Source organism: Erinaceus europaeus, chromosome 13 (genome assembly GCF_950295315.1).
Source record: "Erinaceus europaeus chromosome 13, mEriEur2.1, whole genome shotgun sequence".
Taxonomy (NCBI): domain Eukaryota; kingdom Metazoa; phylum Chordata; class Mammalia; order Eulipotyphla; family Erinaceidae; genus Erinaceus; species Erinaceus europaeus.
The window spans coordinates 6,319,876-6,334,119 of NC_080174.1; the positions used below are offsets into that span (position 1 = coordinate 6,319,876).

The 14,244-nt window shown below is 46.9% G+C and overlaps 1 protein-coding gene across 1 annotated transcript in view; it reads right to left on the reverse strand.

The window, feature by feature from the left end:
* TULP4 (TUB like protein 4) overlaps nucleotides 1–14,244 on the reverse strand; it is a 117,610-nt gene that overhangs the window by 71,738 nt on the left and 31,628 nt on the right. The window contains exon 2 of the mRNA XM_060205259.1: nucleotides 2,053–4,052. Within this exon, the coding sequence (XP_060061242.1) occupies nucleotides 2,053–2,304 (252 nt within the window). The 5' untranslated portion in view covers nucleotides 2,305–4,052. The remainder of the gene's footprint in view (nucleotides 1–2,052; nucleotides 4,053–14,244) is intronic.

A 14,244-nucleotide genomic window follows, 5' to 3' on the forward strand; every position in this document is an offset into this window, starting at 1 on the left:
ACTGCTTGTGAAGCTTCCATTCTGCAGGTAGGGAGCAGGGGCTTGAACCCGGGTCCTTGTGCCCTATAATGTGCACTCTGCCAGATTCACCACTGCCCAGCCCCGGTTATGTTTCAGAAGCCCAGAGAAGCCTCTCTCTGCATGTGCACACCACATTGTCTAACAGCCTCAATGTAACCAAGACACCCCAGAGAAAAAGAACTCTGTCTCTTGCCCAGTCACTCACTTCTGTTACCTCTGTGGAACCTGTTCCTTTGCTCAGCTCCAAGCTTGAGAGGTGAGGCCAGTGTGGAGCTTCCCCCAGAGCTGCAGGTGAAGAGACCTCCACTGTCACTATCACCCGCCCAACCTGGTTTCTGCCCAGGAAGATCTACCTGCGAACAAGCCCTGGCCCTCTCAACTTACATTGAAAATGGATTCCAGAAGAATTTAAAGACGGGTGCTGTCTTTGTTGATCTCACAGTAGCCTATGACACGGTCTGGCACCGTGGTCTCCTAGTCAAGATCTCAAGATGCCTGCCTCCATGGGTGGCCAATACTATATCGTTTCTTCTCCAAAACAGAAGATTCCAGGTGCATCTGGGTGACAAGTCTAGCAGATGGAGACTTGTCTCAAGTGGCCTCCCCCAGGGCTCTGTTCTGGCTCCTACGCTATTTAATATTTATATCAATGACCTCCCAGAAACTTCTTCAAGGAAGTTCATCTACGCCGATGACATCTGCTGTGCAACTCAGGCATCCAAGTTTGACATCCTCGAGGAAACACTCACGAAAGACATGTCTCTGATATCTGATTACTGTAAAAAATGGCGACTAATCCCTATCACTGCAAAAACGGTATCATCTGTTTTCCATCTACACCATGCCTCGGCCTCGTGTGAGCTTAATGTGCAGCTTGACTATACGAGAATCCGGCATGAAGCCCAGCCAGTCTATCTTGGCGTTACTCTCTATCACACTCTGTCATTTCACGAACATCTCATAAAAACTGCAGCAAAGGTAGGTGCGAGGAATCACATCATTGCAAGACTGGCCAGCTCCTCATGGGGCGCGAGCGCTTCCACACTGCGATCATCATCTCTGGCATTATGCTATTCCACTGCAGAATACTGTGCCCCAGTATGGTTCCGTAGCCCCCATGCCCACTTGGTCGATTCCAAATTATATTCCCCCATGAGGATAATTTCTGGAACCATCCATTCCACCCTGGTTCCATGGCTGCCAGTTCTTAGCAACATCGCCCCTCCAGATATTCGTCGGGATGCGGCATCATCTAAGTTCATTTCCCACGTCTACGCTCGACCGGACCTGCCAATATACGCGGATATCTTCGCCCACCCTGTCCAACGCTTGACGTCTCGTCACCCAATCTGATCCCCTACGCCTACACTGAACTTCTCTGTTCCAGTCTCTTGGAAACAGAGTTGGCAGTCAGCTGAGCTAAAGAACAAACACCTCATCACAGACCCCTGCAAGCGTCAACCCGGCTTTGACCTAGCACGTTATGATCGGGCCCTCCTCAATCGCTATGGAACAGGCCATGGCTGGTGCGCCGCTATGTTCCATCGCTGGGGAGCCAGAGACGACCCGAACTGCCCCTGCGGCTCCAGACAGACTGTGACCCACATAGTCAACGACTGCCACCTCTCCAGATTCAAAGGAGGTCTCGAAACTTTACATCAGGCTCAACCTGACGCTGTTGACTGGCTACGGAAGAAGGGCAAACGATAGAAGAAGAAGAACTGTCACTGTCACACAACACACACACACACACACACACACACACACACACACACACACACACACACTGGGGCAGACACAGTCACTTTAAGGATGGCCTGGTCCAGCCTCCCCGACCTCCCCTCAACACTACTGGGAAAGGAGAACAAGGGAGCCACCCAGAAGAGACTCGCCCCCGGAGGAGAGCCAGGGGCCCCCTAACGCTTTCCCTTGGGGACACGGAAGCCTGAACAATGCAGGCATGGAACCAGAGGGGGAACTGAGGCCACACACTGCGAGTCTGCGGGAAGGGCGGGCCCTGGGCAGCCTCACCTCGCTGTTGTGGCCCCTCAGGTTGAAGTTGATCCTCTGGGGCGTGTTGCGGTCCCGGCGGCAGTGGCTGGAGGTGAAGGTCACGCCGACCACGCCGCGCCCGTTGCCCGTGGCCAGCCAGCCCTCTTCGTAGTAGCGCCGGCGACACACCGGCTTCTCCTTCTCGCTCTTGGGGACGCGCCCCTTCCAGGACAGGCACAGGATGTTGGAGTCGCTGCAGAGCACGGGCCCCTGCTCCACTGCTGCAAACATTCTTTCCCCCTTCACCCAGCCAGCGACGCCGAGGCCCAAGGGCTGTCCCCGGCTTCTCTCGCTGGCCGGTGTCTCGGGCGAAGTCCTCCCGGCCCCTCTGGGTCACACTGACCCCGATCTGGTCAGGGGGCCGGGGTTTTCCAGTTGCATCACGGCCACAAGTCCTTGATCAGCGACGGCGGCAACAGGTGACACATGAGGGAAGTGTCGGGGTGCATGTCTGTCTCCAGGTCCTCAGGGGGGCAGCAGGCTGGCCCTCTGGAGACAGAGCACCGTGAAGCTGTGGCTGCTGGGACCCAGGTCTCTGCTTTCCAGTCGGCTCGGCTATGCTGGCTCAGTCTAAGATTCCAGTTGAAGTGGGAGAGGACTCCAGGGACACAGGGTGCGGATTTCAAGTAACTTAAGGCTTTAAGAACCCCTGGGGCTGGACAATCCTGGTCAGAAACAGCCTGCAGAGGGGACAGGAGAGGTGGGGCCCTCTGCCCTGAGGCCACCCTGCGGCAGGCTGTCTCTGCTAGACACACACGTGTTGCAGGAGCTGGAGCGATTGCATACAGGAGAGAGAAGGCACAGACGCTTGCGGACAGGGCCCAGTGTGTGCAGACGGCAGGAGAGAGAGCCGCCGTCCCTCTGTTCAGAGCTAGGAACGCCTCCCCTCGGAGCCTGGGCCGGCTTCCCTGCCAGTGGCTGTGTCCCCAGAAAGCACGGGGCGCCCCCCGACAGTCCCTCTGAGGGCCCACACAGCCCTCAGGGCCATAGAGGTGGACGGAGATCAAGTGCTGGAAAGTTCTGAGGCTCCGGAGTGTTCACCGCGGGAGATTCCTGGACCCTCCAGTTACAGGATTCCACTGCCTCCCTCTCCCTCCTAGACACGCCCCCCTCTCCAGCTCCTGAAGATTACATCCGTTTCCTTCTAGAAGGGAGGAACAAAACAAACAAACACAAACAAGAAAGCCTCTGAATGAAGCCCACCGAGCTTCGACTTAGAGGCAAAGTCTTCTCAGGATCAATGGGGAAGAGAACAATTCACAGCCAGGCTGTGCCCACCGTCCCCCGGGTGTCACTGAGTTCTGCCGACTGCCACTGTCCAGTCCACCAAGGGAGAGCAGCCCTGGCTGGGGTCTGTTTTGGGAAGGCCGGGCCAACCTCTGGGCAGGAGGCGGCAAGGGAGACAAAAGTGCAACGTCTTCAATACGATGAACTCAGAAGGAACCGGTCGGCAGTTAAGCGCATCCCATCACACCGGCGCCCGCTTTCCTGCATCCCAACCACCCGCTAAGCGTTACTTTCAGTCTGGGAGGTTCCAGGCTGCCCAAGTCATGGGGAAAGTGCCAGCAGCAGTGCTGGGAATCACACTCCTCCCTCAGCCGCCTTCCGGGCTCTGGCCCTTCTTCTAAGCGGCAGCAGTCCCGCGGGGGCTAGGGCTGGGGCAGGTTTCTTTTCCTTCTTCCTGCACACTCTCTTCACCTGGGAAGACCACACAGAGAAGTGGCCATCAGTGGGGCATTCTTCTCCCGGGCCACCTGGCCCCCGTGCTGTGGAGCTGTTCCATGTGATTCTTAAATTAATTTTCATCAGTTGTAAGATTCCTCAGGTGAGTACAAGAATGGGCCTGGCGACGTAGGGGGATTGCAGTGCATGGAGGGAGCTGGCCCGCTTTTTCAGCTGGTATGGAAGGCGTCTGTCTTCCCCCTCATTTCTGGAATCATCTGAGGAGTCACAGCTCAGAGGCCCCAGGGTTGTGCACTCTGCAAGACAAAAGAGGAGGTGAGGGAGCTGGGTGGTAGTGCAGGGGGTTAAGTGCACGTGGCACACAGCACAAGGACTGGTGTAAGGATCCCAGTTCGAGCCTCTGGCTCCCCACCTGCAGGGGAGTCGCTTCCCAGGCGGAAAAGCAGGTCTGCAGGTGTCTGTCTTTTACAGGTGTTTCTCTCCCCCTCTGTCTTCCCCTCCTCTCTCCATTTCTCTCTGTCCTAACAATGACGACATCACAACAACAACAATAATAACCACAACAGCAATGAAAAATAACAAGGGCAACAAATGGGAAAATAAGTATTAAAAAAAAAAATAGGTGAGCGCAGAGAAGTGCTGTAGGCCAGAGGGGCTGGGCCTGTGGGAGGCCCCTCCTCACGCACACATATATAAGGGGGCTGCTCGGAGGGGAAGTTCCAACACGGAGGGGAGGGTCTGCCCCACCCACCTACACAGTACACACACTCGGAGCCTCTGTGCCCCACGCTGTCTGCTCTGCACACCGCACCGTCCTAGGACCCTGGGCCCCAAGTGTGACATCACCACCCCGTGGGCCAGCGGGCAGCTCAGGAAGGAGGCTGGGGAGGCATGTCATCTGCAGGAGAGGTGACACCAGGTGGCCGGGGCCTGCCAAGTCCCCCTGCCCGCACTGCTGGCAGGTCGCAGCTGTCTCCCGGGCCCTTAAGTCATCTCCAAGCCGACCGAGGCTGAGGAAGCCAACTCCAGCAAAGCCACCCTCTCTTCCCTGTTCCCAGCTTGCGATCCCCCCCCAGGGCTAGCTGAAGCCAAGTGTCCACCTGCCCCAAGGCACCTGTCACAGAAGGGCAGGCCTTGAGCTGGCCCGGGTATCTGCATTTCTACCAAGCTCTCCATAGATGCTAGCGCTGCAGAGTTGAGGTCAGGCTTTCAGAGCTCTGGCCTGGGGGCTCAAATCCCCGAGAGACTCATGGTCTGACCCACCGGGTCCTTTTCTCCTGTCACAGCCTCCATGTCCCTCTGCGTCCAAAGGGCTGAGTCCTCCCTCTCCTTCTCGCCTCCACCAATGCTTCTCCCTTCCCAAGTCACCCGCCACGTCTTTAAAGCCTGGCGGCAGGAGCCAGAGAGATGGAGCTCTAGTCTCATGTGCCTGCAGGCTGGGTTTGAGCCCTGGTACCACATGGAAGCACCATGGATACACGAGGGGGACTCCATGGATAGTGGAGTGGTGCTCTGGAGTCTCTCTGCCTCTCCTTTTATTATCTCTCTCAAAAAATAAGGAACCAATAAAAACATTTTTGAAAAAACTGGGTTAGGGAAGCCACCCAGCAGTACCACACATGCTCCAGACCCTGGGTTTATTCTCAGTGCCACATGAGCAATTTTTAATTTAAAAAGCACAAGACAATAAAGCCCACCCAGCGGCACCTGTACATGAAGCTCCCCAAGCACTCTGCGGCGAGTTCCTTGAGGTTTTCCCCACTCTGCATCCCGAGGCCCTTCTCTGCACCCCAGAAAGGGCCCGTCACCGTCAAGATAGGCACAGAGCTGAGAGCCCAGGTCCTCCAGGGGTGGGGGGGAAGACAGCAGATGAATCACGATATAAATATATACACGTCACCTGCGTGCGCCTACCCACCAACACCGAGTTCTCCTGGGAAGCCCTTGTGCCTGAGGGGAGAGGACAAGGACAAGAACTATCAACTGCACATCACAGCCTTGTTCCTCCTCACGGTCCCTCTATAACACCAGCTTAGGGCTAGGCGAAGGTGCACCAGATTAGGAACACACTACAGTGTGCAAGGACCCAGGTTCAAGCCCCCAGTTCTCTCCAGCAGGGGGGAAGCTTCATGAGTGGCGAAACAGGGCTGCAGGTCTCTCTCTCTCTCTTTCTCTCTCTCTTCCTGTTTCCCTCTTCCCTCTCAATTACTCTCTGTCTCTATCCAATAAATACATGAAATATCGAAACAAAAAAAAAAAAAAACCACCGCCTTATCCGTGACTCTAGATTGAGGACACTGTCACTCACTCATGGAGAAAGCAGAAGCAACTTCAAGAGTCAGTTCTCTCTCTCTTCTCTTCTCTCTCTCTCTCTCACACACACACACACATACACTTTAAACTGTTGAAGAGCAGGGTCTGTGATACTTAAGAGTGTCCACATTAAACGCAATGATGTGAACCCTCAGTTCCCAGGATCCCCCTGGCATCCATGAAGTGTGAGCTGAGTCCAGAGGACCCTGCGGCAGTGATGTCTCCTTCCCCTTGCTGGACACAGCAGCAGAGAGGAGGAAAAACACTTTTAGGGTGGACAAGTGGCTGCTTTCCAGGCACACATGGAAAATAGTGGTGGCTACGGTGTTTCGAGCCTGGGTCACCGGCACACCGGGAGGCTATGGACAAAGCCAACCTGTCACTTCTGGGGGGACAACCAGGTGGATGTGCTGCCCACAACAACGGCTGAGATGCCAGTGTGAGATGAAGACTGTGGGGAAGCCGACACCTATCACTATGAGCTTTGTGGGGCCCTGACAACAGAGGCTTCCATCTGTGGTCGAGATGCCCACAGTCAGAAATCTGATATCGTTTGGTGGGTCAATAGTTTCTTTTTTAACCAGAGCACTGCTCAGCTCTGGCTTATGGTGGTGCCCAGGACTGAACCTGAGATCTCAGACCCTCAAGCACGAGAGTCTCTTTGCATAACCATTATGCTATCTCCCTGGACAGGGTCAATATTTTCTAAATGGCCAATGCATGACGATGTAAATGACATGAGCTAGAGACTCATTCAAGGTACAAGAAAGGCAAATAGATTTTTATATAAAAAGTATTTTAAAATTCACAAAAAGACTTCAAATTCCATATTGCCACTAACCTCTAAGAAACTGCCACTTGGGAGTTGGACGGTAGCGCAGCAGGTTAAGCACAGGTGGCCCAAAGCGCAAGGACTGGCCTAAGGATCCCAGTTCGAGCCCCCGGCTCCCCACCTGCAAGGGAGTCGCTTCACAGGCGGTGAAGCTGGTGTCTATCTTTCTCTCCCCCTCTCTGTCTTCCCCTCCTCTCTCCATTTTTCTCTGTCCTATCCAAAAACAATGACATCAAGAACAACAACAATAACAACAACAACAATAAAACAACAAGGGCAACAAAAAGGAATAAATAAATAAAATAAAATAAATATTAAAAAAAAGAAACTGTCACTTAAGTTTTAATATAGTCTCAAAGAGAAATACCTGTGTTTATCTGAAAAGACTATTAAAATACTTCCTTTCCAAACCATATGCCCACGAGGTCAGTAATTTCCCATAAGACTTACAGACAGATCGCCAAAATACTGCCACTTCTCATTTAATAGTTAGAAAACAGAAGTCAGATTCGACTTCCGGAGGCGGAGCTACGAGCAGCAGATCACTTTCCTCTCCTCTCCTCTCCTCTCCTCTCCTCTCCTCTCCTCTCCTCTCCTGGATCAACTAGGAATACCAAAGGAGACCACCCGGGACCGAAACAAGATAGGACTAGAATGACCACAGGAACCCAGTAAATTACCCGTGAGTACAAACACGCATGGCTGGTGACAGAGAGGAGAGAGGGGCCTAAGGAGAGATTAAGTGATTGCTAACAGTTCAACAGTTTATCAGTGGAGACACCACCTCCAGTCTGCTCCACCAACAAGGGGACAGCTTAAGGGAGGAGAGGACTCCCCAGAGACTCACCAAGTGCAACTCTGAGTCTCCATTGCTACTACCCTCAGAATCTGGAGCAGCGACAGGAAGGGACACCAGGGGACAGAGATCTAACCAGGAAACTCAGAAGACCTATACCTAGGTGGCATAGCTGAGGGGCTGTGAAAGTCTCTTTGCATAACCACTGGATTATCTCTGCCACACCCTGCTTTATCTCTTGGTCAGGAGTCAGTGATTAAGCTAAGAAGCCTATTGATAGTTTAAAAGCCCTCTGGCTCCCATAGCCTATAGGGAAGGAAAAAAAAAAAAAAAAAAAGAAAGAGGCTCTTAAACTACTGAGCTCCAACTCAGGGATTGAAATAACTTGTTAACTTCCACCATTGTGAACCCTTTAATTAAGTTACTTAGACACAAGTCAATCCAGTCAATAGTGATCAATAATTTGAAAAGTAATGATAAAGGGAACTCATAACATAATACATAAAATGGTTAAAACAACAAGAAAAAATATTGGAGAATCGAACCAGGACAAGAGCCCAGCTAAAAGTCCTCCAGAGGGTGAAGCACAAAACAACGAGTTCAACATCCAAACATTAGCTAAGGAAATAATAACAGGAGTGAGTAAAGAATTTGAAAAAATTGTAATCAGAAATGCAGGAACAACAAATGAGAATATGGAAGAAAATACTAATTATCTCATGGTTATTAGAGAGCTGAAAGCTGAAATCGCTGAGCTAAGAATGCAACTAGCTGAACAAGCTAAAACAGTATCAGAGCAGAGCAACAAAACAGATGAACTCCAGAAAACAGTAGAGGGCAGAGAGAATAGAATCTATGAGGCTGAAGACAGAATTAGCAAGATTGAGGATGAATTAGAGACAACTAAAAAAGAAGTAAGAGATCTCAAAAAGAGATTAACAGATGCTGAAAACAACAACAGAGTCCTATGGATGACTTCAAAAGAAACAATATACACATTATTGGCATACCAGATGAAGAAAGAGAAGGAGAGGAAGAAAGCATTTTCCAGGCCATAGTAGCTGAAAACTTCTCTAGTCTAGACAACATCAAAGACATAAAGATTCAAGAAACCCAGAGGGTCCCAAACAGAATTAACCCAGACCTAAAAACACCAAGACATATCATACTTAGAATGGAAAGGAATAAGGATAAAGAAAGGATCCTCAAGGCTGCAAGAGAAAAACAAAGAGTCACCTACAAAGGAAAACCCATAAGATTAGCAGCAGACTTCTCCATACAAACACTACAGGCCAGAAGAGAATGGCAAGATATCTATCGAGTGCTCTATGAGAAAGGCTTTCAGCCAAGAATACTATATCCTGCTAGACTGTCATTCAGACTAGAGGGAGGCATCAAAACCTTCTCAGACAAGCAACAGTTGAAGGAAGCAACCATCACCAAGCCTGCCCTGAAAGAAGTTCTGAAAGGTCTCCTATAAACAACCAGACCACCACAAATAGGACATATATCAAAACACTCTAAAACTCTACAAGAATGGCGTTTAAATATGTTCAATTTTTGATATCAATAAATGTCAATGGCCTGAATTCACCTATTAAAAGACACAGAGTAGGAAGATGGATCAGAAAACACAACCCAACAATATGCTGTCTACAGGAAACCCACCTAACTCAACAAGACAAACACAGACTTAAAGTGAAAGGATGGAAAACTATCATACAAGCCAATGGCCCATAAAAAAGGGCAGGAACAGCTATTCTCATATCTGACATGATAGACTTTAAAATAGATAAGATTAAAAAAGATAGGAACGGACACTACTTAATGCTCAGAGGATCAGTCAATCAAGAGGACTTAACAATTATTAACATCTATGCACCCAATGAGAAGCCTTCTAAATACATCAAACTTCTACTGAAAGAGCTACAGCAATATATTAACAGTAACACAATCATAGTAGGGGACTTCAACACCCCACTCTCTCAACTTGACAGATCATCCAGGAAGAAAATCAATAAAGACATAAGGGAGCTAAATGAAGAGATAGATAAGCTAGAACTATTGGACATTTTCAGAGTCATTCATCCCAAGAAACTGGAATACACATTTTACTCAAATCCACATGGGTCATTCTCAAGGATAGACCATATGTTAGGCCACAAAGACAGCATCAGCCAATTCAAGAGCATTGAAATCATCCCAAGCATCTTCTCAGACCACAGTGGAATTAAACTAACACTTAACAATCAACAAAAGATTAGTAACAGTGCCAAAATGTGGAAGCTCAACAGTACACTTCTTAACAACTTCTGGGTCAAAGAGGAAATCAAGGAAGAAATCAAAATGTTTCGAGAGTTCAATGAAAATGAAGACACAAGCTATCAAAATATTTGGGACACTGCTAAAGCAGTCCTAAGAGGGAAATTCATAGCTATACAAGCACACATTAGGAAACAAGAAAAGGCACAAATAAACAGCCTGATTGCACATCTCAAAGACCTAGAAGAAGAACAACAAAGGAACCCTAAAGCAACGAAAAGGACAGAAATCACTAAAGTTAGGGCAGAAATAAATAACATTGAGAATAGGAAAACCATACAAAAGATCAACGAAAGTAAATGTTAGTTCTTCGAAAGAGTAAACAAAATCGACAAACCTTTAGCCAGACTCACAAAACAAAAAAGGGAGAAGACCCAAATAAATCGGATAGTAAATGAAAGAGGAGATATCACAACAGACACTGCAGAAATTCAACCTATCATGCGAGGCTTCTATGAACAACTATATGCCACCAAGCTAGAGAACCTGGAAGAAATGGATGATTTCCTAGATACCAACCAACTTCCAAAACTAAGTAAAGAGGAAGTGGATAACATGAACAGGCCCATCACAGCTAATGAAATTGAAACAGTTATCAAAAATCTTCCCAAATATAAAAGTCCTGGACCAGATGGTTTTACAAATGAATTCTACAAAACCTTCAAAGAAGAACTAATACCTCTACTTTTAAAAGTCTTCCAGAAGATTGAAGACACTGGAATACTCCCTGTCAGCTTCTATGAAGCCAACATCACCCTGATACCAAAAGCAGACAGGGACACAACCAAAAAAGAAAACTACAGACCAATATCTCTGATGAACACAGATGCGAAAATATTGAACAAAATTCTAGCCAACCGGACACAGCAGTATATCAAAAAGATTGTTCATCATGACCAAGTGGGGTTTATCCCAGGCATGCAAGGTTGGTTTAATATACGTAATCAATCAATGTGATCCACCACATCAACAAAAGCAAGACCAAAAACCACATGGTCATATCAATAGATGCAGAGGAAGCCTTTGACAAAATACAACATCCCTTTATGATCAAAACAGTACAAAAAAAATGGGAATAGATGGAAAATTCCTGAAGATAGTGGCATCTATATATAGCAAACCTATAGCCAACATCATACTCAATGGTGAAAAACTGGAAGCATTTCCACTCAGATCAGGTACTAGACAGGGCTGCCCACTATCACCATTACTATTCAACACAGTGTTGGAAGTTCTTGCTATAGCAATCAGGCAGGAGCAAGGAATTAAAGGGATACAGATTGGAAGAGAAGAAGTCAAACTCTCCTTATTTGCAGATGACATGATAGTATACATGGAAAAACCTAAGGAATCCAGCAAGAAGCTTTTGGAAATCATCAGGCAATACAGTAAGGTGTCAGGCTACAAAATTTACATTCAAAAGTCAGTGGCATTCCTCTATGCAAACACTAAGAAGAAATTGAAATCCAGAAAACAATTCCTTTTACTATAGCTACAAAAACAATAAAATATCTAGGAGTAAACCTAACCAAAGAAGTGAAAGACTTGTATACTGAAAATTATGAGTCCCTACTCAAAGAAATTGAAAAAAGACACAAAGAAGTGGAAAGATATTCCATGTTCATGGGTTGGAAGAATTAACATCATCAAAATGAATATATTACCCAGAGCCATCTACAAATTTAATGCTATCCTCATCAAGATCCCAAGCACATTTTTTAGGAGAATAGAAAAAATGCTACAAATGTTTATCTGGAACCAGAAAAGACCTAGAATTGCCAAAACAATCTTGAGAAAAAAGAACAGAACTGGAGGCATCACACTCCCAGATCTCAAACTGTATTATAGGGCCATTGTCAGCAAAACTGCTTGGTACTGGAACATGAACAGACACACTGACCAGTAGAATAGAATTGAGAGCCCAGAAATGAGGCCCCACACCTATGGACATCTAATCTTTGACAAAGGGGCCCAGACTATTACATGGGGAAAGCAGAGTCTCTTCAACAAATGGTGTTGGAAACAATGGGTTGAAACATGCAGAAGAATGAAACTGAATCACTGTATTTCACCAAATACAAAAGTAAATTCCAAGTGGATCAAGGACTTGAATGTTAGACCACAAACTATCAAATACTTAGAGGAAAATATTGGCAGAACTTTTTAACGCATAAATTTTAAAGACATTTTCAATGAAACGAATCCAATTACAAAGAAGACTAAGGCAAGTATAAACCTATGGGACTACATCAAATTAAAAAGCTTCTTCACAGCAAAAGAAACCACTTCCCAAACCAAGAGACCCCTCACAGAATGGGAGGAGATCTTTACATATCATACACCAGATAAGAGTTTAATAACCAACATACATAAAAAGCTTGCCAGACTCAACAACAAGACAACAAATAACCCCATCCAAAAATGGGGGGAGGACTTGGACAGAATATTCACCACAGAAGAGATCCAAAAGGCCGAGAAACACATGAAAAAATGCTCCAAGTCTCTGATTGTCAGAGAAATGCAAATCAAGACAACAATGAGATATCACTTCACTCCTGTGAGAATGTCACACATCAGAAAAGGTAACAGCAGCAAATGCTGGAGAGGGTGTGGGGTCAAAGGAACCCTCCTGCACTGCTGGTGGGAATGTCAATGGGTCCAACCTCTGTGGAGAACAGTCTGGAGAACTCTCAGAAGGCTAGAAATGGACCTACCCTATGACCCTGCAATTCCCCTCCTGGGGATATATCCTAAGGAACCCAACACACCCATCCAAAAAGATCTGTGTACACATATGTTCTTGGCAGCACAATTTGTAATAGCCAAAATCTGGAAGCAACCCAGGTGTCCAACAACAGATGAGTGGCTGAGCAAGTTGTGGTATATATACACAATGGAATACTATTCAGCTGTAAAAAATGGTGACTACACCGTTTTCAGCCAATCTTGGATGGACCTTGAAAAAATCACGTTGAGTGAAATAAGTCAGAAACAGAAGGATGAATATGGGATGATCTATCTCACTCTCAGGCAGAAGTTGAAAAACAAGATCAGAAAAGAAAACACAAGTAGAACCTGAAATGGAATTGGCGTGTTGCACCAAAGTAAAAGACTCTGGGGTGGGTGGGTGGGGTGAATACAGGTCCATGGAGGACGATAAATGACATAGTGGGGGTTGTATTGTTAAATGGGAAACTGGGGAATGTTATGCATGTACAAACTATTGTATTTACTGTTGAATGTAAAACATTAATTCCCCAATAAAGAAATAATTTTAAAAAAGAAAAGAGAAGTCATGTTTCATGAGTAGCATACTGTTTTAGTAGGTGTGCTATTTTCACTATTAAACCTACATTCTGTAGGGCTAGTACTTTAGGTCAGTTGGTAATTTTGTGAATTTTTCTGTTTCCATTTTTAGTGTGGCAAATAGTAACAGCTAACACAACATAAACAAAAATCTCTCGGGTCTCCCAAATGTCTTACAATAAAGATTATCATGAGGATAAAAAGTTTGAAAATCACTGTTACTTGCCACTCCTCTTCAAAATGTAAGCCTTATGGTCTTGGGAGGTGGCACAGTGGATAAAGCATCGGATTCTCAAGCAGGAGGTCCCGAATTCAATCCCTGGCAGCACATGGACCAGAGTGATGTCTGGTTCTCTCTCTCTCTCTTCCTATCTTTCTCATTAATTAATAAATAAAATCTCCTTTAAAAAAAGACATGAAGCAAGACAAAATGTTTAATAAACAGGAATCAGAAAATGGGAATAGAGTGGCTTTGTTTAACAAAAAAAAAAAGGGAGTCGGGCTGTAGCGCAGCGGGTTAAGCGCAGGTGGCGCAAAGCACAAGGACCAGCATAAGGATCCCGGTTCGAACCCCGGCTCCCCACCTGCAGGGGAGTCGCTTCACAGGCGGTGAAGCAGGTCTGCAGGTGTCTACCTTTCTCTCCCCCTCTCTGCCTTCCCCTCCTGTCTCCATTTCTCTCTGTCCTATCCAACAACAACAACAATAATAATAGCTACAACAATAAAACAACAAGGGCAACAAAAGGGAATAAATAAAATAAATATTTAAAAAAATTTTAAAAAGAGCTGAGCAGTGCTCTGGTGTAAAAAGAAAAAAAAAGCCTTAAATACCTATTATTGGGAGCCAGGCAGTAGTGCACTAGGTTTAGTGCACAGAGCACAAAGAGCAAAGACTGGCACAAAGATTCCAGTTTGAGCC